Below are 27,439 nucleotides of genomic sequence, written 5' to 3'. Positions count from 1 at the left end.
CAGCTGGCCATAACCAGCAAAAACCTCACTGAGGGCTCTTTTGTACAGGCAGTGAAATCGGACAAATTCCACAACACCTTCCAGCTCTAACTAAAAAAAAAAAAAAAAAAAAAAAAAAAAGCAGGCAAACTTGTTACTGGTTATAACATATTGTTGCACGCACATCTTGCCACTTCTTACTGGTAGCAGGTAACAGCATTTGTGCTGAGACTAAGGCTGGGTAACATATAGTTTAATTTTTGTTCACTTAAAGCTCTATTTATGACATCACTGTACCACACTATTAAGACAAACAAAGGGAGAGAGATTATCATGAGGACTCTACAGGTCTCGTGAGAGTGAACCCAGGGTAAGAGATGCCCCCAATTAGCATGATGAAGATGTAAACAGACTGAGGAAAAAATAGGAGAAGAAGGTACAAAACACAGTGATAAAATCAGAGTTAACTCGGGGTTACACTGAACTTAGTCTATTGATATTTCAGTTTAAAATAAGCGTTTTGGTGAGAGGAGTGTAAGCTTTGTAGGGTACAGTGCTGTGCCAGCACCTGGGATTTCATCCAAACCTTATCCAGACATTTGGTGTAATCTTGCATTACACCGAACAACTTTAAACCTTTCCTATAACCTGAGTTTCTCTGAGGCTGCTCCTTCTCTGCTTCCCAATCATGTTGTGGTAACAAATCCACTGTCAAGAGGAAGATGTTCAACAGCTGGTAAAAGCCAAGTAAGAGCAGAAAACATGATCACCAAAACAGTTGTGTGGCAATCTCAGAATTTTAATTCAAATTTCCTTAGGCAGGTAGAGATACACAACGGCTACACATTAAATACATCATGCTTTGTTCAGTTTGGTCACAAGATCAGTGCTCAGGAGAGAAGGCTGACATGGAAAGGCCCTTAGCTTGGAGAGACACAAGCATCGCTGCAGATGTCAGAGTGCTGCAGCCCGGTGTGTGCACAGGACTGAACAGGAGTGCCAGCAAAACTGCACGTGGGGCCTGAAGAGCTGGAAGGAGCACCAGGAGGTCAGTGAAGACCCATCCCTCTCTGGTTTCAAAGACAGCAGGATGTCCAGTGTGGGGGACAATGACTGGCAAAGTATTACACATCAAAACATGCACCTGTGAGTGAGACAATGCATACAGCAATCACGGCAGATGAATTCTTTATGGCTGACCACACACAGCCAAGGAAATAAAGCACCTCTAGCAGCCACACTTTGAAACATTGCTGACAAACAACATGGGAAAAGGTCATCACCTTTACCTGAAAACAGTTGGTATACAGATGAATATTATACACACTAAATACTGAGATAAAACTTCCATTAAGCTCAAGAGCCTGGGTATGTGAGAAGGAAGGGCAGAGCATTTTAATCTTTTTCCTGATATCTGTGTCATGACAATTAACTGCCCTGTCACTCCTCTTTGCTGCCCAGTTCTCTTCACTGTTCAACGAGGTGACTGGTGCAGCTAACTCAGCAAAGCCATTTTTACCCTGTCTTCTTCTGAAACAAAAGGCACAAAATATCCCTCAGCATGGGTTTCTCCCAGTATTTCCTTCATTTATTCCTTCTGTTCTTTCTGTCTTCAGGCTTCCTTAAAAATGTAATTCCTATTTCTGTCACAGCATCGCCCTTCAGCCTGTCCTGGAGGAAGGAAACTTCTGCTGCTAAGTGAACCTAGAAAGAATCAGATCTGGTTAGTTCAGAAAAGAAATGCCCACTTTTCCACCCTCCTCCGGTATAATGAGCTTTTTTTCTCTCTCTTACCACAAGAGGACACCCTTTCTCAGGTTTCATAGGAAACAGCTATCTAGATTGTTTTAAAATAATTTTCCCAACTAAGCTAACACAAAGGAAGTTTATAGACACTGGAATTTGTATAGCACATAACTCTTCTTCCCAGTGCTCTGCTTTCTTCTGAGACCCTGAATTGCATGCTTGATGATTTTGTGATTACAGAATTTCCTAGTCATATACTAAGACTTATGATATAATACTTTTGTTAATTAGTCTTGTATCTGATACTATAATTCTGAGACTGATGTATATACATAACACTGCAGGGTTGAGTTTTTTGTCTCTTGAAATATAAGATACATGCCAAATTGGATACTGACAGAAACACAAAGCAGCCCAAAAGTAATCTCTCTGAAGAAGCTCTACAGGTCAGAAATTTTCAAATTATGCCTTTTATTTATTTCTTTGCAAAACCCTTAAATTTAGAAACAAAATTTGGATTGCCATCTGATACACTTCTGATGCTTAAGTTTTAACATTATACTTATCCACATTTTGTTCTCTCTTTTAGCAGGTACCATGGTAACCTGAGAATATTATTTATCTTGATATATTTGGAAAGAATCTGGGATGACTGTTACTGCCTACAGCTGTGCAGGGAAGTGTGATAGGCTCCAGGAGCAGTGGAGGAGCCCAACATGTCCCTCTGTCCCTCCACTTTAAGTGTTACCCAGCTTCCTGATCCCACCTGGCTTTTGCACCCAAGTCAGCCACTGAACAGACTGAATAGCCAGGCAGAGACAGTGTGGAGGTGAGCTAAACCATGTGCTTCTCTACCTCAGGATCCAGGATCAGCCTTGTCTTCTTTTATCTAGATATAGACATTTAACCCGAGAGGTTAAACAATATTGTGTTTCCTACTTATATCTGAACAAGTGATTTTGTTTTCCTGTGCTTCTGTGAATTAACAAAAAATGGATAAAACAGATGTGCACTTCTTTACCATTTCCAAGGCACCTCGAATCACCCCACAGAGGAGGTTACAATAGCAAAGTGATGCTCGTTCAGCTGGCAGTTCCTCCACAAAGTCCACTAGTGGGTTTTTATCCAGGATTAAGGAGAATTCGTTCCCTGCGGCACTACAGCAGCTCACACTAGGGGTGACCCCAAGGTACATCTTGAAAGCAACCTGCAAAAGAACGAAACTCTGCTGCTTAAATGTGTTGCGTGCAAGCCAGAGGTGAAACTTTAGAAAGCAGAATCCCATAGACCAATTTTGCCCCAAGAAAAAAGGGAGTAGAGCCAGTCAAGCTAGAAATCAAGGTACATTTGTCTCTTCTGTGATCAGCTTGAGCCAGCAATGCAAATCTAGAGCTATGCGATGCTCCAGGAAAACACAGCAGAGAGCTGCTCCTCTTTGATGTTCCTACATTTACAACCCCACACAAAGTGGTTTTGCTGTTATCTTTTGTCTGCTTTCAGTCTGCTTTCAGTCATGTCATACTCCCTTGGGACCATTAGCATCTATATTATGTCATTCACTACCTCACCGACAGCTTTTATAGTCACAGCTCAAGATCTCCTGCAACTGGCCGAGTGTGTGTGGTTTCTTTTAACTCTGATCTCCATCCGCAGCCACTTAGAAAAACAGGCCACCAAGAACAGGACTTCTAAGACTGTAAACGTCTTGGTTACACAGAGCACTGCTGGCTTTCTTCCCACCAGCGCTGAACGCTGCTGTGGATGTGCCACATTGCCGTGCCAGCGGCGCGGTCCCCAGCGAGCGCCGCTCTCCATCCAGCCGTGACATCACGGCGTTATCCCGGCAGGGCGTGGGCGGGCGGGATGCTCCTCCTCGGCAGAGCTCTGCCCTGCTGCACGCCGCTGCCAGCCGGGAGAAACTGCCTTGATTTGCACCTCCTTAGTGAGTATCAGACATGGATGCTTTCCAAACAATCCTCAAGTTCTTTATGAACCGGAAAACCGCCATAGGTTACAGTTTTATGGCGCTGCTGACAATGGGAGGTGAACGTGTGTTTTCTCTTGTTGCTTTCAGATGCCCTTGCAGCAGTGAAAACTTCAGGTACGGTTTGGTGTTCCTCTTCTCGCCAGCCCTTGTTTTGCTGGTTATTGGATATTTCTTGAACAGCAAGACCTGGAAACTCTTTACAGGCTGCTGGGTGAATCCCAGAAAAATATTCCCCAGAGGCAATGTCTGCCATTTCTTTTACGTCTTTGGACAAATCACTTTAAATGCTCTGGTAGCCCCAGTGATGTGGCTTTCCGTGGCTTTGCTCAACGGGACTTTTTACGAATGTGCCATGAGTGGCTTGGAAAATCCCGCCTACTTACACGCAGTTTGTCACAGAAAATCGGAGAACTGCTTTGAAGAGCTACACAAGGTACCCTGTGACAAAAGCTCCCTACCCTTTCCAGAGAGTGACGAACTGAAAAGAACACTTCAAGCACAGTCCCAGGTAAGAAAAATTATAAACAAAGAGCATTATCCAGATTGTACTGCTGCTGTGATTTATCTGTGGAAGATCCTGATGTCAGATGTGATGTTAAAACCGTTGGCTTCATGTAAACAATGTTTTGGCAGCCTTCCAAAATATAATCAATCCATCTTTTGGTTCAGTTTGACCTGTTCCATATTTCTTAGGGGTCCCCACTGGTGCTGGGGTCAATAAGATCAGAAAACCAAAAGCTTTCTTCCTGAATGGAGATTGCTCTAAAGAGGAAAAAAAACCAAACCCCGACTGGATTGTTTAGGAGGCTGAATTAACAGATGTCACCCCATTAAAGCGGTCTGTCCTATTAAAAAATTCATGCCACACTCTCCTATTTTAAATCGTGATAACTCTAGGGAAATTTTAGGTCACTAACAGCAGAAAAATACTGGAAGATAAGATTTGTGAAATATCTTTTGACTGCTTACATAATGTGTTTCTATTTGTGTTCCTCATTTTCATGCCAAATGTGAGCATGTTTTTGTCCTGCTTGGAGGAAGTGAGAAACAATAAAGACAGCAGATAATGAAAAGCTGAGATCTTACTACATTATACAATATTTGTGCTGTGCAGTTTTACTCTCTGCATTGTATTGCAAATAAATTCAGAGGCAAATAAATCAAAACGGTGGAGAGAATAAAATAAAATGTTACAGAAAAGGGAAAAGACTGTGAAGCCAGCGAGCTTTTGTCAGGAATTGCATCCATCTGGAACTATTTCCTTTCCAAGAGCTGATTTAATTTTCAAGTCCTCATGCAAATAAGACAAAGGCTGCACTGCAGAGAAAGCTATTTATTTTGATAGTTTTAGAAGACAACAATAGATAGTGCTCAAGACTTTAAATTGTATGTATAGGAAATAGTGAAAGACCAGGGATTCAGTTTTAGCATGAGAATATACGAGTTCATTTTCCAAGCTGCAAGAAAATGAAAAATTGCTAAAAAAGAGCAATTTCTCTTATACCCATAAAAATTGTTAGTCAGTTCAAAGTGATTGGGGAAAAATAAAGGAAAGCTCTAACTGTTCTTCCATACCAGTTCCTAAGAATAGTTGTTTGTCAAGCTCCTCTGTTTCACAGACTTCCCTGAGGAAACTTTCTATATTCCATCAGCTAAATACAGATTTCCAGTGGTGGCTTTTTTTTAAATAGCAGTGGAAGAGTTCACATGAGAAAGGATGCAACTCTCCTTCAAAGTAGAATATCTGTCCCCCACTGGAACTCTTTCCACTATTTGAAAATATGCGTTACTTTTTTTTTTTTTTTCCCCAACACATTGCAGCAGAGTAGAGGAGTAAAACTATTGGCTCGGCCAGTGACACAAGGCAGGAAAAAACTGTGTTCACACCGCTACTCTCCTTTAAAGGAGAACATCCCACAATAACAATTTCAAGCACATTTTTCCACTCTCCTTGCTGAGGAAGTAATTCTGGAAGTAGGTATTTTTAACAAAATGTTCTTGACAGAATTTTGTCAAAATCTGAAGCTGCTACAGAAAAAAGAAGTTGAGTGATGCTGGTTAATTAATGTAGTTGTTGTATTGGAGGTTTTTTCATAATAAAAAGAAGTCAGAGAACAAAACATCTAACAGTGGTCATATTTTAAAAGGTTGGTTAGTCTGGGATAATAATTACTTGCTCTTTTTCATTTTGTAGTTCATCATGATTCAAAATTAGTAATTCTTGTTTGGTAGCTTTATGTAATGCTCTCAGGAGTTAGAAAACACTTTACCCTTTACAAAAAAGACACCAAAAGGAGCACAATTGAGATGCCTCTACGCTTATGGACTTAACTACTCAGTCCCCACATGGATGTCCCACTAACATCAATGCCAGCACCCAATGCAAACAAAGTGCAGTCACTTTGTCAGACATTCGTGATCCAAGTAGCGTTTTCATTTGGGTCTTCTTAACCTGAAACTGATTTCTTTTGCCTTCCCAGATTTTAGGCTGGTGTGTGATAGTTACTGCAACTCTCCTCTCCCTGCTAACCACTTGCTGTGCCAGCTGCCAGTCAAAAGTCAGCCACCTCCAGCTGATGTTCTGGAGAGTGTATGAGGGGACAGAGAAGGAGCAACTGGAGCAGATTTTCCAGCTGTATGCCACCAAGCTGAGCGAGCGAAACCTCAAGTGCTTTTTTGAAAACAAGGAACCAGAACCCATTTCCCTGCCAACCTTCCAGGCATGGGAAGATGCTTCCCAGCTCTACTCTTTCAGCAGCAGCAAACAGCATTACAGCACGATTCACAGGCTAGTTGAAGAAGGCCAGAAAGGAACCAGTGAGGAAAGAGAGACAATGCTGGACCTTGCGGACAGAAGGGAAATACCATAGACCAAGTATATTTTCAGCTTTTTCATATCTTGGTAATATGGCATACTTCTAGCTGGATTTGTCTCTATATTTTTTCACAATGGCCTCTTTCTTCTTCATCATGCTTCCTCCCAATAAGATACTTGCTCCAAAAGGATGGAATGATTTCCCTAAGCGAGTGAAAAGGCTGCAGTATTGCATAGCACCCAGGGTTCATGTCACTGGCTCAGCATCAAGAGCTGACAACACAAAGAAATTAATAATAGCTTCTACAAGAGGGTTTTAATAACATGCTATGTAAAATGTGCTATAGTGTGCTTGTCCTATGTAAATCAAGAGACTATCAACAAGTAAAGTAATTTAAAGTGTGGGAATATAATAACAAGATACATGAAGCTTTCTGACAGCCCACAGAAAGTAAAGGTTTTCTGTCCAGGTCATTTCCAGGCTAATTGCAGGTACAGCCTTGTTTTGAGGCACCAGTGATCCCTCAAGGCTTCTCTGTCTTTGGATATTTTGCCTCTGTAGAACATGTCCCTATTATCTGCTCCCAATCTAGACCTTCTCTTTGTATGATATAAAGTTTTAGTTTTGAGTGAGTTTCAGGCACTGGGTGCAGCCTGTAGTGCTATGTAATATTGTTGTTTCTGGGCCTGCAGCCAGCGTACAACAGAGAGTCTGGAAGGAATTTCAAATTTTTAAGACAAGAAAATAGTTTTGCAGAAGATTGACTTTATTTTTTTTTAATATCCTAGGAAAACTTAGTGTCTGGAGCAAGAAGAGCCAGCACGTGAGGCAACTACAGAGTCAGTGCCTCTGAAAAATGCATTTCACCCAGAGCCCTGTGCTTTATCTCACCCACTTGGAATTCATCACTCGGCTCTCAGGGTGTTCAGAATATTCGCAGAATATTGTCCTGTGTAAAAGGACAACAAAATTATTTTCCCTAGGGTACCTGAGCCGGCTTTTGTGCAGCATTTTCTTGCCAGTCCCTCTGAGTCTGCAAAGAATCACAGTTTTGCTGTGCTCTAACCATGCTCTTCTCTACAAACCAGGGCATTCTGCCCAGCTGTTCTCATACTCATTGGGCTTCTGCAGGTAAAAGCATCTATATACAGACCATTACTGTTTATGAAATAAAACACAAGAGTTAATTCAACTCTCTGGTTAGAATTTTCTCCGTGGTTTTCAAGAACTTGTGACCTTTGAGACAATGTTTTAAAGTTCTTTCATCGCAGATGACCCATTTAGCAGCACACTTACAACATGTTAGATGCTTAAATGAGCCTGCTGTAGCTGAAAGCACAGATACAACACTGCCAAAATGAAAGTCACAACAGCAGATATCTGACACTGTGCCTGGCACATACACCAACCATTTTCTCCCCAGAATCCTCTCCTCCTATAGCATCTACCTACTTCCAGGCTATATGACTCTTCCTACTTGTCTGGTTTTATCTTTCCTTTTGAGAACTGCCCCAACATCTTCTGTCCAGCCCCATTTCACCTCCTCCCTGCAATCAAAGGGAGACAACACACCCCCTAACAGGACAGCCCTGCTGCCTGGGCCAAACTTCCCTTTCCAAAACTGTCTCTCCACCTCCTTCCTCAGAAAATCAAAGCAAGTAGGGATGCAATGGGGAGGACAGCAAGTAGATTAATGAGTTGATCAAAGAAATATGGGAAACAAGTTTGATGTAAAAATAAGGCCTCCAGTATAATAGCTGGAACACAAAGGCAAAAGCATAAAGAGAAGGGTAGGAGGATCGATCCCACTTAGAGGTTTTGGTATCCTCTTTTCCCTCAAAAGAAAGCTTAGGGCTCTGCACCTGAGTACCCCGGGCCATCTGAAATGGCAGCACTTCCCAGCCTTATCTTCTGCTTTATTGTGGAGGGGCAAATCCAAGGTGAATTTCCCTCTCCTCTTCCTCCTTGCCTGCTTCATGTTTGCAGGTAACTCATGTTGAGAGTGTCTCCACCTCCAAGAGTAGCTGCTGAATACTTTGTGCTGCAATGTGTGTGTGGTAGGAGCCCATCTCTCATTGATCCTCATTCCCAGGGCTGTGTAATACTTTTACCTTACCAAAATGCCTGTGACTTACTGCAATTTCCATGTGGATCCTAGAATACTTCTATAAAAACAGGCTGAAATAACAGCCAGTTTGACCCTGTATTTCCAACTGGATTGTGGGTTTGGCAAATTTAACTTAGTCCTTCAAGGGGCTATTGCAAAAGCTGCTTGCTATCAACATTGTCCCTGAATTCAGCAGCTACCATGGCAGCTCAGAAAGAGACAGACTATTGTCATCACTGTCCAAAACAAACTGGAGAGAGAGAAAAACACCCAACAAATAAAAACAAACAGCAAGATCAACATTTTCTGCTGGAAAATTTAGACTTTGCATTAATTCTGATAGCCATCAAAACATGAGTATACAAGAACACAGGAAACCTCTTTAATTCTCTGTGCTCTGTCCCTCAGTTTAGTCATTAAAATTCTCTTAGCTCTTCTTCCACTACACATCTGCTGCTCAGACTTGAAGTCTTATAAGAATAAAGACTTCTAAGCCATGCTAAGCCCTCATATGCTCTCAATTTAGTTTCAGCTGTATCTTGCATTATGGTATGATGAATCCGTCCAAATTCTATTGTTAAAAATTCCCATGTAAAAGAGAACTTGCATGGAAACTATGCAAAAGAAGTAGCTGGTTTGCAATGGAGCACCAAATTAAGGCCAAATTGCAAAGCTGCAAAGTGAAAACTGTGAAAATGTCTGGGCATGAACAATAATTTAAGTGCATAGATAAGCAATTCAATTAATAGAAATTATTTTTTCTTAAAACCAGGCTATAATTGGACAGCAACTACTTTAAAACTACCATTTGCAGCTTCTCAGAGGATAAAACAAAGGTCTTTTCAGTCTTCGTGACTTTAAAAGACTAGAAAGTAAAATGAACTAGGTGGTTTAAAACTTGCATTCCATAAATCTGTCTCGTTTTTATCTATAAAGTGGAAGAAAAAAGAATCTCTGTTTAGACACGTACATAGGCTTGCCACCAAAATGATGCCCATACAAAGCAAAGTCTCATTTTGAAAATGTTATTTGCAACTCTATGACATTATATACTGCTTAAATGAGAAAATGAGATCTATGTAGTCTGAATTTAAAATGTATCACTGCTCTTTTTCAAAGTCTAAACCAGCATTCCATCTCTCTCAAGCAGCAAGAATAAAAATCATTAAAATTTTGAAGGTGCTTAAACACAGTCTAGAATTACTGAAACATTTAGGAAGCCACTAATTTATCAGTTACTCTACATACTTCTGTGGACTTTTCACTATCAAACTTTTGACGTACAAGCTATGATGCCAAGTAAGTACGGACTGTTAAAAAAAATTAAAACCACTATTTCAGACAGCATAATAGCAAGATTAACAAAGGACCAGAATTAGTCTGCTTAAAAAGGGAAATGCAGCCAAAAAACATTTCTGGTAGCATACTTTTCATTCCTAGTATTTTTCCATTCAGTATTTGGAAACAGGAAGATATATTAAAGGTCTTGCCATCTGTTGCTGATTTCAAACTTCTCTTCTGAACTTTTCATTGCTCTCCACAGTGCAGCACTTCAATGTTCTATTTACTGTCTACCACAGTAGACTCTATTACTTCGCACAGCAACCTACTTAGGCATTTCCCTCTCCCTGCTCACATCTGAAAACCAGCATTTACCAGTTTGATTAATTCTCTCAGTTTCTGTCAGACCTTCGAAACTGGCCATGTGTCAAAATACAGGGACCTTGCGTGGCAGCACCTTCCATGACAAGGGGAAGGACTTCTTGGGTCCTGCAGCTCTGGACAGGGCAGTGAGGTATTGAGTGTCCACAATAAAGCCCTTCTCTGGAGCCACTGCTTTTCAGGAACAGATCTATCCTTAGGCACAACACTGTTTAATACAGTAGTGGAGCCAGCACCAGCACCAAAATTTGATTTTGCAGGATTATAGAGAAAAAATATCAACCTCATTTCAAAAGTAATCCTCAGTTATACTCAGATCCAAATTCTGAATCCCATCTTTGACATTACTTCTTCAGCTGGGCTTTGTTCTTAATATTATTCCTCAGTTGGTTTCCATTTTTACCACAATTTGCCAGAAAGCCCACATATCCTGTTTCATCTCTTTTTTAATTCAATCCCAATGGTAACCTGCCAAGTCACGGGACCAACATGAGAAGTCAGTGAACATCATGGGAACTCAGTATAGAAGGGCTCACTTTGGCTCCTTGTCAAAATTTGTTGGCCCTTCTCCAGGCCAGTATAAGGTAGCAGTAAAGCTCAGGCTTTGCAATCTGAACCAGCGGTGGAAGTATGAAGCTCCCAGTCACTGCTTTAGGTGCACCTTTCCTCCAGTATTTATTTCTGATTCGGGGAAGGTGGCTTTGTAGTCCTCATTTTATGTTTCTTTTCTTTTGCTTCATCTCTTTCCATTTCCACAGGGAACACCCACAACCTGATCTTACAGACTTCTTTGTTTTCCAAAGAACTGCAGGATAACAGCTATGTTAACAGGAGGCTTGGCTTTAACTACTTGAATTGCTTAACTGTCTTAATTACTTTAACTTTGAACTGGTTTTACCCATCCTCAAACAGATTTATACCTCTGAAGACTTAATGAAGTTAAGTATTTAAGCACTTTCTCCTGCCTGGGAACACTCCTGCTGAAGAGTTAAGGAGATCATGTAAACACCTTCATGATTCTGAACTAAAAACTTCAATAGAGTATTTGCAGTTACTTACTGGGTCACTTTAGACATGTTTTGTTGCTTTGTGACTCAGACAAATACGCTTGAAGATTATTTAAAAATTGTTTTGCCAAAGAAATGTGAAAATGCTGTCCCTATCACATTTTGCCTCAGAAAAGTTATACTCCTACTACAGAACTCCTTTTAGTTTGCCAAAAATAATCTTTCAAAGGGACAGTGTGTACTTTAATGTTTGTTCTAATCTTTCCAAGTAATTTTTTACTTCTTTTAATAACTCTCTTTGGAAGTACAAGCTGCAGAGAAATAGTGTCTTTTTCCATTGTTAATTTCTCATTGTACTTTGCTGTTGAACACCCTGTACTTAAGAATGATGGTTCAACTGTAATAATGTATTTATGAAGAAGGGAACTATGAGGAATAAGACCCAGAAAAACAGGTATCTGACATATATGTGAAAATGAAATACCAATATACCACCTCAAGAAGAATGTAAACATGAACAAAAATGTAACTCTGCAGCCTGGTATCATTTTTTAAAATGAGGTAGTGTATTTTAAAACAGTGATTGAAATGTTGCTTGTCTCATCAGTTTCATTCAGCTGTCTTCACTATTTCCAACGGATCCTTTACCCCAGATCAGCTGCTTATTGGGAGGAACTTTGTTATGTATCATTCTTATTTAAATTCCTCTTTGAAATTCACAGGAATTCTAACTTGTCCATGGGGGCAAAAGTACATCTTTAGAAACCTGTATCCTTCTTGTCTGACAGAAGTGTGAACGGCTACTCAATAAAAGGGAAATTTCCATCCAAGTAGGTGGAAGTATGTGTGCTGATTTTATATTTTTAATTTTATTATTAGATTTGTGGGTAGTCGGGGAAATGTTCCTCTCATTTTTCTTTCTTACAGTTCTTCTTTGCTAACACTAAGATTTTTCTTTTTGTAGAAAATCCTGCAGCTTATTCTTAACATTATCATTTCAAAGTAAAAAGATAGCTTGGATAATTATGGTGATGATGAGAAGAGTCAAATGGCAGAAGTAAAAATATCAAAGTTTAATATCTGTATGAGATGGTTATGCTCCTAGGAAAAGAAAAAAGGAAGGGAATATATGATTCTAAGCTAAGACCACTGAATCTGATAATGCTTCAGAAAATGCAAATCTTATTTACCTGTGCAATCACGTCTGCAGTTTCAGAGTAACTGCGGCACTTTCTCACAGCTGAACGAGCCAAAAAGTCATCAATCAGCCTTATACCAATGCTGTATCCCCTAAGGAGGAAACAAGGAAAGGCAACATTTTAAATGGGGAATTTCTTTCCACCTGCCATCTCCCTAATGCATCTCTTGCACTTCCTCAGCAAAACAGCTGCATGGTCCTAATTGAGTGACTTTAATGACAACACATTTTGCTGATCTACATTCTTCTTTCTACCACATTTTGCAGCACAGTGGGACTGCTGTTCGTGTAGTCATTTTAGGAATCATACTTCTTTAAGCATGGTACTCCTGGGAAGGATGATATGGATTGTCTATACTGTTTGTCTTTATGTTGTCTATACATACAGACACCAAATCCTGGGCACCCTCACTGCAGCATTCAGGTGCCAGGGGAACCCATAGGAAATACAGAAATACAGTCACACCTGATCTCTTTCACTTTCTCCTCTTACCTCTTCACCTCATTTTTCACTCTTCCTTCACAATTACCTGTCTGTTGTTTTTTCTAACTTGTTATCTCCTTTCATCTAACCAGTTGATGAAAAAAAAAAATCCAGAAGTTGTTAGTTAATGCATTCTACCAATAGATAAGGCTTTATAAAGGGAAGGCCTGGTAACATGGCCCTGGCCTGTTACTGAGGCTAAATAGACAGGAGCTATGGGGGAGTGACTCAGCTGGAATATGGGTAGAGGAACACGAGAGATGTGAGAGCCATGAGAGCCGTGCTGTGGGACTGCTGCGTGTCCACATGGTGCTGCATGGTGCTGGGTTGACTTGGGCTTGGTGTTCCTTAAAACGATGTAAACTGATAACCAGCTAACTGCTTAAAAGACGGGTTTTTGGAAATAAAGAGCATTCCTTTGTACCCACCTGAGCTCCCTGTGTCACTCATTACCACAACAAACACAGTTTTGGTACACCACCACCTCCATTTTGTGTTTAAAATACTACAATGCTTTCTTAAAAACTAATTAAGAGGGATGGAAGTTAATGGAATTTTTACAAAACAAATATTCATTCCTAATTCTGACACATTAATAAAGGTGAATAATTTCTCAGTATGCAAAACAGCTGTGATTCCAAACATTATCTGAAAAATGTAAAGAGATCTATACAAATGTTATATAAGAATGGGTACTCAGAAATGTTTTTAGGAAATTTTTCATTCCCAGTTATGTGAATATTAGCAGTGTGTGCTTGTTTGTTAGAAGCCCTACACCTTCAATGAAGCAGCCCAAACTCAGTGGAGTTTCTTACTCATTTGTGTCCAACATCTTTGGCTAGAAGAAAAACAGTGAGATGATGATAAGACCAAAAAAGGGTTTGGCAGCGTGAAGATTAAAATTTCAGTATGTCATGTGTCTAGAAAAAATCAAATATTTATCAATTGCCTAAGTATCAATATCAATAACACTGGCAAATGTGTCATTAGCATTTAGCAAGGTAGGTATTAGTCACATATGAGACTACTTAGACACATTTCAACTTTTATTATTTAGATTTGCAAAGTCAAATTAATAACAGACTGGTAAGCAGCTATTTGGCAACTGCACAGTGAAAAACACCCCTCTCACTACAGACTATACATGTACACAGAGAGAGAGATAAGTACACTGTCCCTGCCTGTTACACCTGTCTGCTGAGATGGTTTCTTTGTGAAGCTGGGCTGTTTCATAATCAGAGAAGTAAAGAACACACTGTTTTAATGAAACCTGTCATTATATTATCAAGTCTTCCTCAAAACAGAAAGATTTTACAGGAGCAATTGCAATAATGAAAACATTAAGGAGAAAAATATGTCTCCACGTCTTCCAAAACTGCTTTCTAGTAATTTCTACCATGGCATCATTGAAAAAGCCTATGTATTTTTTAAATACATGCTTTTCCCCAGAGCTGAATGAGAGATGAATATAAAAATCTATCTGAGGGATGTTATCCCTTATAAGTTTGTGAATAAAATTACTTTTCTATTTCTCAAACAATGATTTTTTAAAATTTACTCTCATGGATAGTTATTGGACTACAGCCAGTTTGCAAACTTTGAGGTTAATAGTAAAGTGGTCAGGTTATTCTGTCCACTGTGGTTGTTGTAAATACATTTTGTATGTCCACTTTGCCCAGAAATATAAGCCTTACTGTTCTGACAAAGGCCTTACTATATGTTCTCGTTAACCAGCTAAAAAGTTGTTTCTTGCTGATTTTCCATTATATTGTTATTTTTATGGTAGCAATGCCTAGGAATCTCAGTCAGGATGACAGGGTTTGTAAACACTGGATCTTCATTTTCCAAGGAGATTATCCATGTAAAATCCACCTTCACTGACTTTTTGTGCTATCTCACTCATTGCTGTATGGTTTTTTAAATGTGAAAGGCTCATATGCCCCTAACCCAGTGAAGGATATAGGATATGAAATTTAGAAGGCCATATTAATAATCAGTATAATTAAAGGACCAGCAAGGAACAAATGTAAGCTATGAAAACAATCTTGACACTTTTCCTCAGAGAATTAAACAGCTAATTGTAGATCTGAATTCACAAATTAGTGTTGTTTCTGTTGACAGAATATTGAACCTTTTCCTTGTCTTCTCTGTAACTATAGATAGAATGCTGGAACTTGTGAGATAACAAACAAAAAGCTGAAAGGTAATATATACATAAACAAATAGCATTATGGACAAAACTTAACATTTAAAGCAGCACTTACATTCTATCCAAACAGGCATTGACATCTTCATCTTTTTCATAGTCCTTGCACAGCTGGGCTACCAAAGCCCCATATGTGAGTACAAAAAGTTCTTTGCTCTGTTAGAAAATATGAAAATTGAAAATGAAGCAAATTAAAATCCAACTTTTCCATGTTTTTGAGCTGCTGCTCATTGAAAGCAAACAAAAATGACATTTAAACTAATAAAGAAACTTTTGTCCATGAATGCATAATCACTGAAATTCATATTTCAAGCAGGACAGAATCTATATTGATCTTCACTTGAGTTTGTAAGGGATTTGCTTGTCAGAAGTACCATTTCTTGGTATACTCAGAGTTACTATCATCAGTAATTCTTACATCTTGAGTGTATGTATGCCGGACTGCCAAATGCTGTCAAGTGCTACCCAAGAATAATAGCAAACACCAGCAGGGAAAGAGGCAATGAGCTATTAATCCTTTTGCAGTAGGCACGATAGTTCACAAAGGTAGGGTTGATCTGATTCAAATAATTAGCTGCTTTCTCCAAAAAAGTAAAAAGTAGATAAAAATTTAGCTCAGAGTAATGAAAAAGTACTGTAATTCATCACAAGTGTAAAGAATAACAACAAGGGGATGGTGAGAATTGCAGCCCCTTGCCTAAGGAACACGGAGAAAAACTGAAGATGCCAAAGATGTATCTCTGCACTAATCCTGTCACAAGCACTCCTGCAGGGTCTTCAGCTGTGTAACAATCTGGAGGAGTTTCCTTCTCTCCCTGCCCTGTCAGATCACATCCATGCACTGCAGAACTGTCTGTATTCAGCAGGAGCAGCAGCTGGCCTTTAAGTGAGAGATTAAGATGAGTCTTACAAAACTTCTTGGACAGGAATTAATTGAAGGAAGTGCTACAGCCCTGTGGCATGTGTCAGACCAGAGCTGTTTTTTGTCTCTAGCCAGCGGAAAAACAATAGTAAATAGCAATAAAAAAAATAGAACAAATCACACTAGCAAAGTAAAAACAGCCTGGTGGAAAGATTTCTTCCTGCTTCCTTTGCATCAGAAGTTTGGAGTTTAATCAGTGTTGCTGTTTAATCAAGTCACTGTTCAAAATCTTAAGCAGAACCATTTTCCAAACTCATTTTAGTGATAACTCCCGTTTAAAATAATATTTTACTCTTGGCCAAATTCTCAGTAACAAGTTTTCAATGGAGTAAATGGATGTCATACAGGTCCTGTATGGTTTTGTTATTATTGCTCAGCAAAAAGTCTCTGTTGCAACAAGAAAATTACCTCAGAGAAACTTAAACATAATATATCAATGTAATCAAATTTATCAGCCACACTTGCAATCCATTGGAATACTTTTTGATCATAAACTTAGGTACATTAACTGTAATTATATTACACTATTCCATTCATTTTTCAGTGGAGACCTCTGTTCTCTTTTCAGAAATTGATACAACATTGTCTTAAAGCCTCCTGGAATTTTTCCACTGCCCAGTTGCTGTCAAAAATCACCATTCACCATTCAGAAAGCCCTAACGCTCTAAACTCCTGAAGAAAGGTTTGTGTGGAATTGAACCATTCAAGCATAGAACAGAGATCTCCTTCTCTCCGTGTTTCATTGAATGACTATCTAACCACAGAGGTACATAATATTACCTGGCATTTGTATCTTAGACCAAAAACACTTGAAGCAGACTTCTGCTTCTGAACAGATTGTAGTCTCAGGAACTTTGTGCCCCTCTTTCCTAAGCCATACAGAATCCCAGCATTAGGAATGGCAGCCATAAATGTTGCCAGCAGCTTTGCTCTTGTACCACCAATCTTATCCCTGTCTTTTTGGTACTTTCAAATTGTTCAAAAATAGGAGAGTATACAATGCATCAATAAAATAATGGGCTATTCTTACTCCATGCACAATTTAAATAACACATTACAAAAATGTCTTACTATTTTGTGGTTCTCCTGCTTTCTTCCTGGTGACCGAGACATGTTGCTTGTGTAACTCCTGATGTATTTGATTGTCAGTTTATATCTTTTCTTCCTCAAGCAGCATAGTTTTCTCTTAATCCTTTTTCTCTTTTCTCTTCTCCTCTCTGCTCTTCTGTCTTTTGCCTGAGATGTGTTTGCTGCAGTCTGTATTGCTGCTGATGCCCCTCCTATTCTCTGCGTGCACCAAGCCCTTTGGGAATCTGACTGGCAACAGATCTGCCACTGTCCACAACATAAACAATCACCCTGTCCATTGGGATGGTTTGTAATCAAATACACGGCCAACAGACATGGGAAATCAGACAGGACAGGTCTTACATTTTTAGGGGCAGTAAATTTATTCTGTTGTTTGTATCAGACTTTGGTGTTTGGAGAGCTAACAAAAACTTCTGCTCTGAAGAATAAAAACATAATTGCAAGCTACTGCTGTACAAGGGAAATAAAAATTGATTGTTTTCAATCTAAAGAAGCTATAGTCTTCTGCCAGCTCTGCTATAGTCTGGTGAGTTAATGTCTGCTAAGCTGGAGAAGTGTGGCTTTTAAGGCACTGCTACCACCATGTTTGTGTAAAGCTGCCAGGGCAGATTGAGAGAACTCAGCATCCCAGAGTAATGAATTCTGTACCTGTACAGCTGCTAGTTTGTGCAAAAGGCACTTTTACTAACAATGTTCCTAGGGGGTATTCTATCATTCTTAACCTGTTATAGCCCCTATTTCTTAATATTCTTGCAATGAACATCCAGGCTTAGTTCAATGTAATAGCCTCTTCATTTTTTTTTTCAGCTGCTCTGCTGACCCTTAAAACCTTACTCCATTTTATAAGTGAAACTATGGTAGGTACTTCTCATATCTTCCTTGCTGTCCTGTTTTTCAGGAGAGAAATTTAGCCTTCAGCCCCAAGGTCAGTCTTCACAGTGCTTGAGCATTTACTACACCAGTTCTCTTCATTCCCATCAAACTAGAAAACAAAAAACCAACCACAAAATACATCCTGAAGCTCAAAAGCACAAATAAAAGCATGCACCAGCACCCTGTCTCTTGCAATGGACTGGCTATTATGGGAAGGCTGATACCTGTAGAGGTAAGTACATGATAAGTGCAACATAGAAGTAATTAATAAATTAGATATTGTCTAATGAAAAAGTAAAAAAAAAAAAAGTGAACAAATTATTTGAGCCAAAACAAGAATGCATTAACCACAAAAGGCAGGTGTCCAAATTAGTAAAATACAGGGTCAAGCTTTTGTTTGATTGCCATTTTCCAGATGGATAGACCTTGTATTAAATTTTCTCTAACATTAAATATAATTCTTTCAAATCACAAGACGGTAGGTGTTGAAGGTTTGAAGCTGTGTGAAAAAAAGAACTTGAACACAGGTTTCTCATATCACACATGAATGCTTTTACTAAAAGCCCAGTGTGGCTGCTGCTCTGACTGTGTTTCCAAATAAAGCAAGGCTATTACTGTCACCTTGCTGTAATGCCCTGCCTGGGAAGCATTCTCAGTTTTACCTGATGAAACTTCCTTGGTTTGGTTATGTTTCTCAAGAGGGTGTTTTGAGATGAGTGCCTCCTTTCTGCTCTCTGCAGGAATCTAAAATCTCATAAATTTGCCTATAATGCACAGCTGAATTCTGAAGTGAAATATGTAGGGGTTTTTTTTTTTAAAAAATTAACAGAGTTCTATTCTTCCCTTAACATAAAGCTTATTTTTTTCCACCAATGTTTGTCCTGGTTACGGGGACAGGAACTTCTCCAAAGGCCAAAGAGACCATGAAAATGACTTGGCAGCCTACATCCAGACTGTGACCTGGCAGATCACAGGACATGGGCAGTGCTCCTCTCTACTCCCACAGGAAATCCGTCATGCAGGTACTTTCATACCATGCTTTCTAACATGCACAGGTGGGCTTGCATCCAAGGAAAAGACAACTCAAAATGCAGTTAGAGGAGCACAGAATATTGGCCTTTTGACTGCTAACTCAGTGATGAAAACATGTGTGCTGGGTCAGAGAGACCAGGATTCAGTTTCCTCCTCCAAAATTCAGATGGAAAATAGAAGATCACTTTCTTCTTCCTCCCTGCGTTTCCCTGGCCATTAGAAAACAAAATCCTGGTCTTTTTTTGATCCAATAAATATAAAAATCCACTCTGTGGTGAAACAAAGTGAAACTGGTAGAACTATGGCAGGAAAGCTGGATAACACAGCTTCTTTGCAGCACAGTCACATCTCGTCACTAATAATAACTGAGCTTTTGGAAGAAAGAGATGAGGGAGTGAGTTTTTACTAGATCAGGTGGAGTAGGAAGCTGAAACCAATCTCTCTATTCTGCCATGGTTGCTTTATTTCAATAAAAAGGAGAATAAAAACTGTTTGCTGTGTGTGGGAAGGTGAAATCTGTATTCTAATATAATATATATTATACATTATATATATTTTATATAATAAAATCTCTCCTTCTCATAAGCGAGGTTACTGGCAATGAGTTCAAGCTGACAGAGTCCTGCAATATGAAAAGCAAAACCATGACTAAGGTTTGCTCATGGATCCTATTTGCCTCAGATGTCAGCTATAAGCATCATTTTGCTTCACAGGCCAGCCAGCTGTCACCTCAGGTAGTGGTATTTTGGATTGCATCCAGTCCTAACTCTTCCTGGGAATTGGATAAAGAGCCTAAATGTCTACCTCAGGATCCTGGGTTCCTCTGCAAAGGCAAGTACTTAAAGGTTTGATGTGCCACCCAAGCTCTTAATTGGATCCTACCCTGTAATTTGTTCCATAATAGGATGACCCAGCAGGATCATTTACGGCAGAGCATGAAAGCAAATGCCAAAGAATGAAAATGCAGAAGTACAAAGTTGTTGTATTGATTTTATAAATTACCTCATTCAACAGCCTTAGGCTGACTATTAATATTTCAGTGTTGGATACCACTTCAGTTTCACATCTAATGTGTTTCTTGAGTAAACAAGTGATCCTTGGGAGAGCTTTCCTCCCTTATAAACAAAATAAGACACAGGTTCCAAAAGAAATCTTAGAAGGAATCAATCAGAGATTTTAAAATGAACTGAAGCATAACAGAAGACTCTTATAAAATAATTTTGTGATAGCCTCATAGGTTTATTTCATTGATTTTTTTTTTTCAAATTTAATGTCACTAGTACCAAAAAAAGTTATTGAAAATCCTGTGATACTGAAAGAAAATGAAGGTTTAAAACGGCAATATTCAGACAGCTCTGGGATTTCATTGTGCTATTACTCTGTCCAAACAACTAAGAACTTAACAAGTTCCAGAAAAGTTGTGACAAAGTGCTGCTGGATGTTTCAGCATATTTCTGCACTGCTTTTAATTTTGTGTAACAGTGTCACACTGTTTGAGAGCCAGTTACCAGCAAGGACCTCTTCCTCATTTGGTGACTGGGGACGAGACAAGTGGCTGTCCACCCTATGAGTGCACTGGAGGAACAGGGTCCTGCCTAGTGAACAGGCAAGGCATGCATAACGTGCCATCCCTGTGGCAAACAGCTCAGAGAATGTCTCTGCCATCCAAGCAAACACCATGGGTGCTAAAACCACTGAGATAAAATTTATCATTAGCAACCCTCTCTGCAAGGGGATAGAAGAGGCTATGCAGACACTACCAGATCACACAACCCAGTCCACACATGCTGGAGATAGGCATCTGTAATGGGAAGACAAATAACCCCATAAACTTTCTGGCTAACTTTTTTTTTCTTGGTAAGAATGTTTATATGACAGACTGTCAGACTTTTCAGTACTTATACACAAGTATTTGCATATTCAGATAAGCCTAGGCTATGCAATGTATAGAACTACTGGATAGTGTGGCCTTAGAAAAAGTGTAATCCAGAGAAAATCATCAAGAGTGAAATATTTTCAATTTTTTAGACCCTTGCTTAAGGCTTTATTTGTGAGAGATGCTCAGAGCCCAGGTCACATATCCCAATATCTGGAAGCCAGCTGTGGAAACGCTTAATTGCAATGTTTTTATTTTTGTCTATGCAATAGGACCGACTATACCAGTAGAAAATCTTAAAACTTGCAATCACAAGCACACCATATAAATACCAGCTTGCTTAACGTTTTGTGAAGTGAATAGTAGATTATATAGTAAAAACAAACAAACAAAACCCAAACAACAAACACCCTCTCCAAAAAAAACCCCAAAACCCCCAACCAGCTTTCCAAAGGAAATAGTCAGCACTGCCAGGAAAAGAGACACGCCAGCTTCTTGCCACCTACAGGTGAAACACTGAAATTCTCATGATCCAGCAGCTAACTACTTCTCAAACTCCAGTGTTTGGACAATTAATTGCCCCAGAATTGAGATCAAATGCAAACAGCACTGGGATTCCAAACGTTGTTCAACTTATGGAATATTTTATAAGTTTATTTTAACATGGAAGCATTCATTTTTTAAAAATCAGTCAATTTGCCAAGGATTTGTTTGAATGATCTTGCATGAAGAATAGTGGAAGGCTCCTTTCTTTTTTTTTTCCTCGTTTCATGCCATGTTTCTGCTAATTACTGTTGATTAGCAAAGAGCTTAGCAATTAACCCTGACAGGTTAGCCATCAGTTTGCTAGCACTGCATGTCATCCAAAAGGAAGGGGGAATTTATTGTTAATTTCAGACAATTAGCAATGAGCTGGCAGAGCTCACAACAGCCTAAAAAGCTCAATTTTCCAGAACAGCTGAAATAAATTACTGAATCAATTAAAACACATCAGTGGATGTCTGCAAGCATACTTAAAGCCAGCAAACAAGCCACTGAAAAATAGTGGGAGGAGAAAGATTAGCAGGGTTTTTTTGGTGGTGTTTGGTGATATTCTTTTCAAGCTGTTGGTGCTTATTCTGCTTTGCCATTAATACTAGTTTAATATAACTAAAAGTTAGTGCTGACTTAAATCAAAAGAATCTGGTAAAGAATAGCATCTAAAATGGCTTTCCTTCCAAAGTGGTTAACTTTTCTAAAAGGCAAAGAGGTTGTTATTGCCAATGCAATAATTGCAATATTGACAATTGGTGGGCAGCAACTTTTCTCTTTTTTCACATTCAGCTGTCCCTGTCATGTTGGACAGAACCTTATCTATGGGTTGGCTTTCCTAGGAGTGCCTGCACTGATCCTTCTGATTGTTGGCTACGCCCTGAACAACCAGACTTGGAGGCTGGTTATGGGCAAAAGGTCTCATTTTGGGAAGGTGATTTCATCAAACTGGTTGCTGAAATGCAAATTGGTCTGCTTTGTCTTGTGCAGCATCACTGGGAGGGCACTGGTTGCTCCAGTCACATGGCTTGCAGTCACCCTGATAAATGGCTCATATTATATCTGTGCTGTGAGCGAGTATGTGCCTGTGTATTACTATGGAGTTGCTCCTAATGTTAGTGCTAGTGAGCGCAGTAGGATATTGGCTACCTTTCCCTGCAGCCAGCTGGTTCCTCCAGAGCTGACCCGGGCAAGAGATGAAGTGATTCTGCTCCTCCGATACCAGTCACAAGTGAGTAACTCCTGTTGCTTCTGTTGCCTGTAAATCTGATGATGAGAGGTGAAGTTAATTCAGCAGGAAAAGCATTAGGATAAAACAAGATCAGTGTTCTCTGTCTTGAGTGTTAAATCTGTGTGTTTTGAAGCCTGTTCTTTTAAGTGAAACTGAACTTTAGGTATATAAATAACTATATCTGCTTGTCCCATTTGTTATCTGCTACCTGAGGATATAGTCTTCCTTGTGTGGTATCCTGAAAACTAATGTCAAGTAAGATAAATGGAAGTTCAAGAGCCAGGGAGGGTATAAAGTTTCTTCATTAAAGCAGAAGAAATGTGACTTAGAGGCCCAGGCTGTGAGAGCTTCATGTGAACCCACGTAAAATCTTGGGTGTTAGATCAGACTCAATTCTAAAAGTTTGCATACTTGGTAAATAATAGGGGAAGCATTAAGTTGCTATTTCAGAGCAAACAGTTTTTAAACAGGCTATAAGCTAATATAGTCTAGGACCTGGGTGGCCTGTCTTATAACAATAATAGCTGAGAAAGCAATATTCTTAAAACTGCACAATAGAACTTTCTTGAACTTGAAGGAACAAGAGATTTTACTACATGTCTGCCTCCAGTAGGCATGGCCTGTGTTTGGTGGTAACAAATGCTTTCTAGGCTTATACCTTGTTAATGTTATTATTTAGTAAAAGCAAGTAAAGATAATCTCTTGGATTTTCTGGTGCTCAAAAGTTATCATTGCGAGTATTTTCTGCTTTAACAGTTATTTATTTATTTTTTTTTTTTTTTTTTTTTTTTTTTTTTTTTTTTTTTTTTTGCAAGGTGGCTGGCTGGCTTCTGATTGCTGTGGTGGTCATCACTGTGTTCCTCTCTTACTGCCTGGCAAGCTGTTTCTCCCCACTCAGCTTTCTACATTTCAGATACTGGAACAGCTATGTCCACAATGAGCAGGAGCTCTTCGATGAGGCCACAGATCAGCACTCCAGGCTCTATGCCATGCAGAATGTAAGGAAGTTCTTTGGCTTCTTCCCAGGAAGTGAGACTGTAAAAGAGATTCGTATCCCATCTCTCAAGGAGTGGCAGGCCGTTTCTGGACTGGCCTTTCTAAAACGAGTGGATGAGGAGCACTATGATTACAGCCTCCTCCATGACTGGGCACTCAAGGAGCGTGCAAGTGGAAAGTATCTGAGGATTGATGAAGACCCTGGAATCATAACACAGCTCTGAAGATCCAACCCCCCACAATACCCTGCCGAAAAGCAGGAACCTGTCTAGCTCTATATCAGACCTGAGCTGGAACTTTCTGATACAGTATAACATTGATGTATAAATTATGTGAGCAAGTGCATCTTGTTAATGCAGTCCTTTTAGCGTCTGCTTATAGAAGCTTTTACTGATAGCATTTGGACTCCTGTGGGATGTGGTGATTAGGGTGGGCTATTTCAAGCTTCAGCTCTCTGCTTTCTAATAGTTGTGCTGAAAGGATAAGTACGTACTGAGAAAGTTATTTACAAATGGTTTTTGTTTTATTCTTTCCATTAAAAGGATCTTTAAGAGGTAGACTTTGATTGGATCCTATTAATTGGTCCATTCTGTATAGAGCAAGGGCAGCTATCCAGCTTTTCCTTAGTGACACCTAGCAGAAATGACTTATTTCTCCTCACCCACTATTTTTCTTGTATTATATAAGTAATCTACACTGAGCTAACTACCAGTTAAGTCTGGGGCTGCAGTAGTATGTAGGAAACGTATGGGGAAATTTTATCAAAGGTAGAGTTTAGATACAACAATGAGAGAGCTTTCAATTCTGATAAGGAGACAAAATCCTTGCTGAGGCACGTGATGGAGGTGTGTAATACATAGCAGCTGTATGAACAAACACTTGACAAATGGCAAACTAACTTGAAATGTGTTCTGGCGGAAGGCAATAGCAAGGTCAGTCTCCTACTTGGAAATACTTAATCTCCAAGGTGTTTGTGTGCTTGCTTACTGTACAAATAGCAAATGAGGACGGGAAAAATCTCAGTCTGTGCTTTGCCTCTGTAAGCTTGTAATGTATATACTAGTAATTTAATAAGCTTGTAATTTATATATACTGGGCCCTTGAATATTACTGTGATTAAAAATTACTGAATTTTGTGAAAGAAGGCTCTATGATGTTTTTGTGTTAAGTCAGTTTGGTATTATGTGATATTACTCATCTCCTCTCTAACCCTCTATGCAGATGTTTCTAACTCCAAGGGGGAGGGAAATGCATGCCACAATTTTTTTTAATGCTTCCTGTATTACCTTGCCATGTACACATGTACAGGTGGACTCCAAAGCCATATGCTACCCTATATGATGCTCTCTGCTATTAATAAATGACCCCAGGGACTTGAAGTGGAAAAATCTAATTATTTAGTACACTCTACTAGAAAATGCAGGAGTCAGAAGTGCTGTGTCACTCCTCTCCTCATCTGGATAGGGGAGAGAGAATATAAGGAAAGGCTTATGGGTTGAGATAAGGACAAGAAGAGATCACTCAGCAATTACTGCCAAGGGCAAAACAGAATCCACTTGGAGAAATTTATTTTACTATCAATAAAATCAGAGTGTGATAATGAGAACTAAACCAAAATCTTAAAGTAACTTTCCTCACAGTCTTCTTGGGCTCAGTTCCACTCACAAATTTTCTACCTCCTCACCTCCAGTGGTGCAGGGGTTGTGAGTGAACGGGGGCTGCAGTCAGTTCATCATGTATTGTCTCTGCTGCTCCTTCCTCCTTGGAGGGAATGCTCCACATACTCTCCTCCTGCTCCAGTATGGGGCACTTCCTCCCAGGAGACAGTCCTCCACTGACTTATCCAGTGTGGATCCTTTACAGAAGCTGCAGTTCTTCATTAACTGCTCCAGTGTGGGTCCTTTCCATGGGGTGCAGCCCTTCAGGAACCACCTGTTCCAGGGTAGGTCACAAATCCTGCCAGCAAACTTGTTGCAGTGTGGGCTCTTCTCTCCACAGGTCTTGCCAAGAGTCTGCTCTAGCATGTGACCCCCAGTGGGGTCACAGCCTCCTTTGAGTACCTACCTGCTCTGGTATGGGCTCCAGGTGGTTCTGTTTCACCAGGAACCTCCCTGGGCACAGCTGCCACACCATGGGCTGTAGGGGAATCTGTGCTCCAGAGCCTGCAGCACCTGCTTCCCCTCCTTCCTCACTGAGCTCGGTGTCTGCAGAGTGGTTCCTCTCACTCCTCTCTCTGGCTGCACTTTCTGTTGCTCAGGGTCTTTTTCTCCCTTCTCAAATCTGCTGTGCCAAAGGTGCTCAGCCTTGGTCAGTGGCAGGTCCATCCTGAAGCTGGCTGGCATCGGCTCTGTTGAACACAGGGGAAGCTTCTGGCAGCTTCTCACAGGAGCACCCCTGCAGTGCCCCTGCCACCAAAATCTGGCCATGCAAACCTCATAAAAGGTAATGGAACTAAACTGTTTATGTGAACTCCTTAGGAAACAAAGTACCTCTGGTAGTAAACACAACTTCTGATTTAATTTTTAAAACATTTGGTTTTTTATTTAAGGTGAAACACTGTAATCTGGAACACATGCAACTAATTTGTGTAGCTGAAGATTTTGATATAAAACCCCTATGCTGATGTCTGGATCCAAATGACAAAAACCTGCTGTCTTTAGTCTATATGAATCCTTTCCACTCCTATTGTTTTACAGTACTACTATAAGATGATGCAATATTTGCTGTTAAGAATAAGCTCTAAAATTATTTTTATTTCTTGCTCACTTAACTTTAAAATTAGGGTTCATGGTTTCTGATTTTGTCCCGATTACTATTTGCCCTGCATTTTCCATAACAGCATGTAATTTAAAATACTGAGTGGAAATGCTACCTGTCATTGTCAAGTTCGCCTGCCAACACACTAGCAAACTTTCACCTCGTTAGCATATATTCCATATAATATATATTAGCATATAATCCATAGTACAACAGCTGTAGTATTTTAAGTGATTTGGTGTATTTCCCTTTACTCCTCAGCTCTTTGAAGCATGTCATGGAATGGTAGTGAAGGCACAGCTTTCAAATTAATTCATGATTACAGACAAATCTATGAGTTGGTATGGTTGAACAGTAAAACTGTGCCTGCTAAAATGAATCCAAGAATCCACTTAGAATTCCAGTCTGTTCACTTGAAAATTATTCTCCTTACGTCCATGGTAAAAGTTTTCTGGAAACTCTGGGCTTATAAAATGAATCTGTGGGAAAATTACCAGTCACGGGGCCAGGAACGTGATGCACCTTAAAACTACTCTGGGTACCACGTACCCAGCAGGGTCTGCTGATGTTTAACCCTGGATAGTCCTAAATTCATCCCGGCAGGTAATCCCAAAGCATGGCAGCTCCCACTATCGTTAGCCTTGGCGCCTCCTGTTCTGCACATACATCGTGGTGATGTTACCGATGTATGTGACAGGACTCCTCAAATCAGGGTGAACGTTTCCTGGGAAGCCTGCAGGTTCTGTTTAACTGTAAGCTGCGAATCACCAGCTGCATCAGAAAAACTTCCAAATTCTGGCAGAAATGGCATCCACCTAGAGCCATTCAGCTAGGGGTTTGAATCCCCTTCAGTTTGCTGATCCCTGTAAATTTTCAAGGGAAGAACGTCCAAGAATGAACCATACCATCACTCGTCTGTGTAACACAGGGACTGCAGAGC

The 27,439-nt window shown here is 39.8% G+C and overlaps 3 protein-coding genes across 5 annotated transcripts; 2 read left to right on the top strand and 1 right to left on the bottom strand.

Annotated features, from left to right (window-relative positions):
- Positions 1-757: 757 nt before the first annotated feature.
- On the bottom strand, positions 758-17,378 carry TRAPPC3L (trafficking protein particle complex subunit 3L). Its single transcript, XM_014892662.2, has 5 exons — positions 17,186-17,378; positions 15,251-15,348; positions 12,495-12,594; positions 2,747-2,932; positions 758-1,683 (listed from the first exon to the last, which is right to left on the bottom strand). Exons 1-5 carry the CDS (start codon positions 17,225-17,227, stop codon positions 1,564-1,566), a joined length of 546 nt encoding a protein of 181 aa, XP_014748148.1. The 5' UTR covers positions 17,228-17,378; the 3' UTR covers positions 758-1,563.
- On the top strand, positions 3,625-7,720 carry CALHM5 (calcium homeostasis modulator family member 5). Of its 2 annotated transcripts, XR_015802512.1 has the most exons (3): positions 3,625-4,220; positions 6,193-7,019; positions 7,317-7,720. XR_015802512.1 is itself a non-coding variant. In XM_014892658.2 (2 exons), exons 1-2 carry the CDS (start codon positions 3,681-3,683, stop codon positions 6,580-6,582), a joined length of 930 nt encoding a protein of 309 aa, XP_014748144.1. In that variant the 5' UTR covers positions 3,625-3,680; the 3' UTR covers positions 6,583-7,720. The 2 variants fall into 2 exon arrangements, 1 of the variants encoding a protein (XP_014748144.1); XM_014892658.2 differs by having other exon boundaries at positions 6,193-7,720.
- CALHM4 (calcium homeostasis modulator family member 4) lies at positions 16,683-24,883 on the top strand. Of its 2 annotated transcripts, XM_088161888.1 has the most exons (6): positions 16,683-16,880; positions 18,102-18,308; positions 18,974-19,098; positions 19,822-19,939; positions 22,506-22,746; positions 23,562-24,883. In XM_088161888.1, the coding sequence occupies exons 4-6, from the start codon at positions 19,905-19,907 to the stop codon at positions 23,964-23,966; spliced, it is 681 nt and encodes a 226-aa protein (XP_088018014.1). In that variant the 5' UTR covers positions 16,683-16,880; positions 18,102-18,308; positions 18,974-19,098; positions 19,822-19,904; the 3' UTR covers positions 23,967-24,883. The 2 variants fall into 2 exon arrangements, with proteins under 2 accessions (XP_088018014.1, XP_014748142.1); XM_014892656.2 differs by lacking the exons at positions 16,683-16,880; positions 18,102-18,308; positions 18,974-19,098; positions 19,822-19,939 and having other exon boundaries at positions 22,042-22,746.
- Positions 24,884-27,439: the final 2,556 nt, after the last annotated feature.

Source organism: Sturnus vulgaris, chromosome 3 (assembly GCF_052056855.1).
Source record: "Sturnus vulgaris isolate bStuVul1 chromosome 3, bStuVul1.hap1, whole genome shotgun sequence".
Taxonomy (NCBI): domain Eukaryota; kingdom Metazoa; phylum Chordata; class Aves; order Passeriformes; family Sturnidae; genus Sturnus; species Sturnus vulgaris.
The sequence above is the reverse complement of the archived record's forward strand: the minus strand, read 5'-3'. Positions and strand labels throughout refer to the sequence as shown.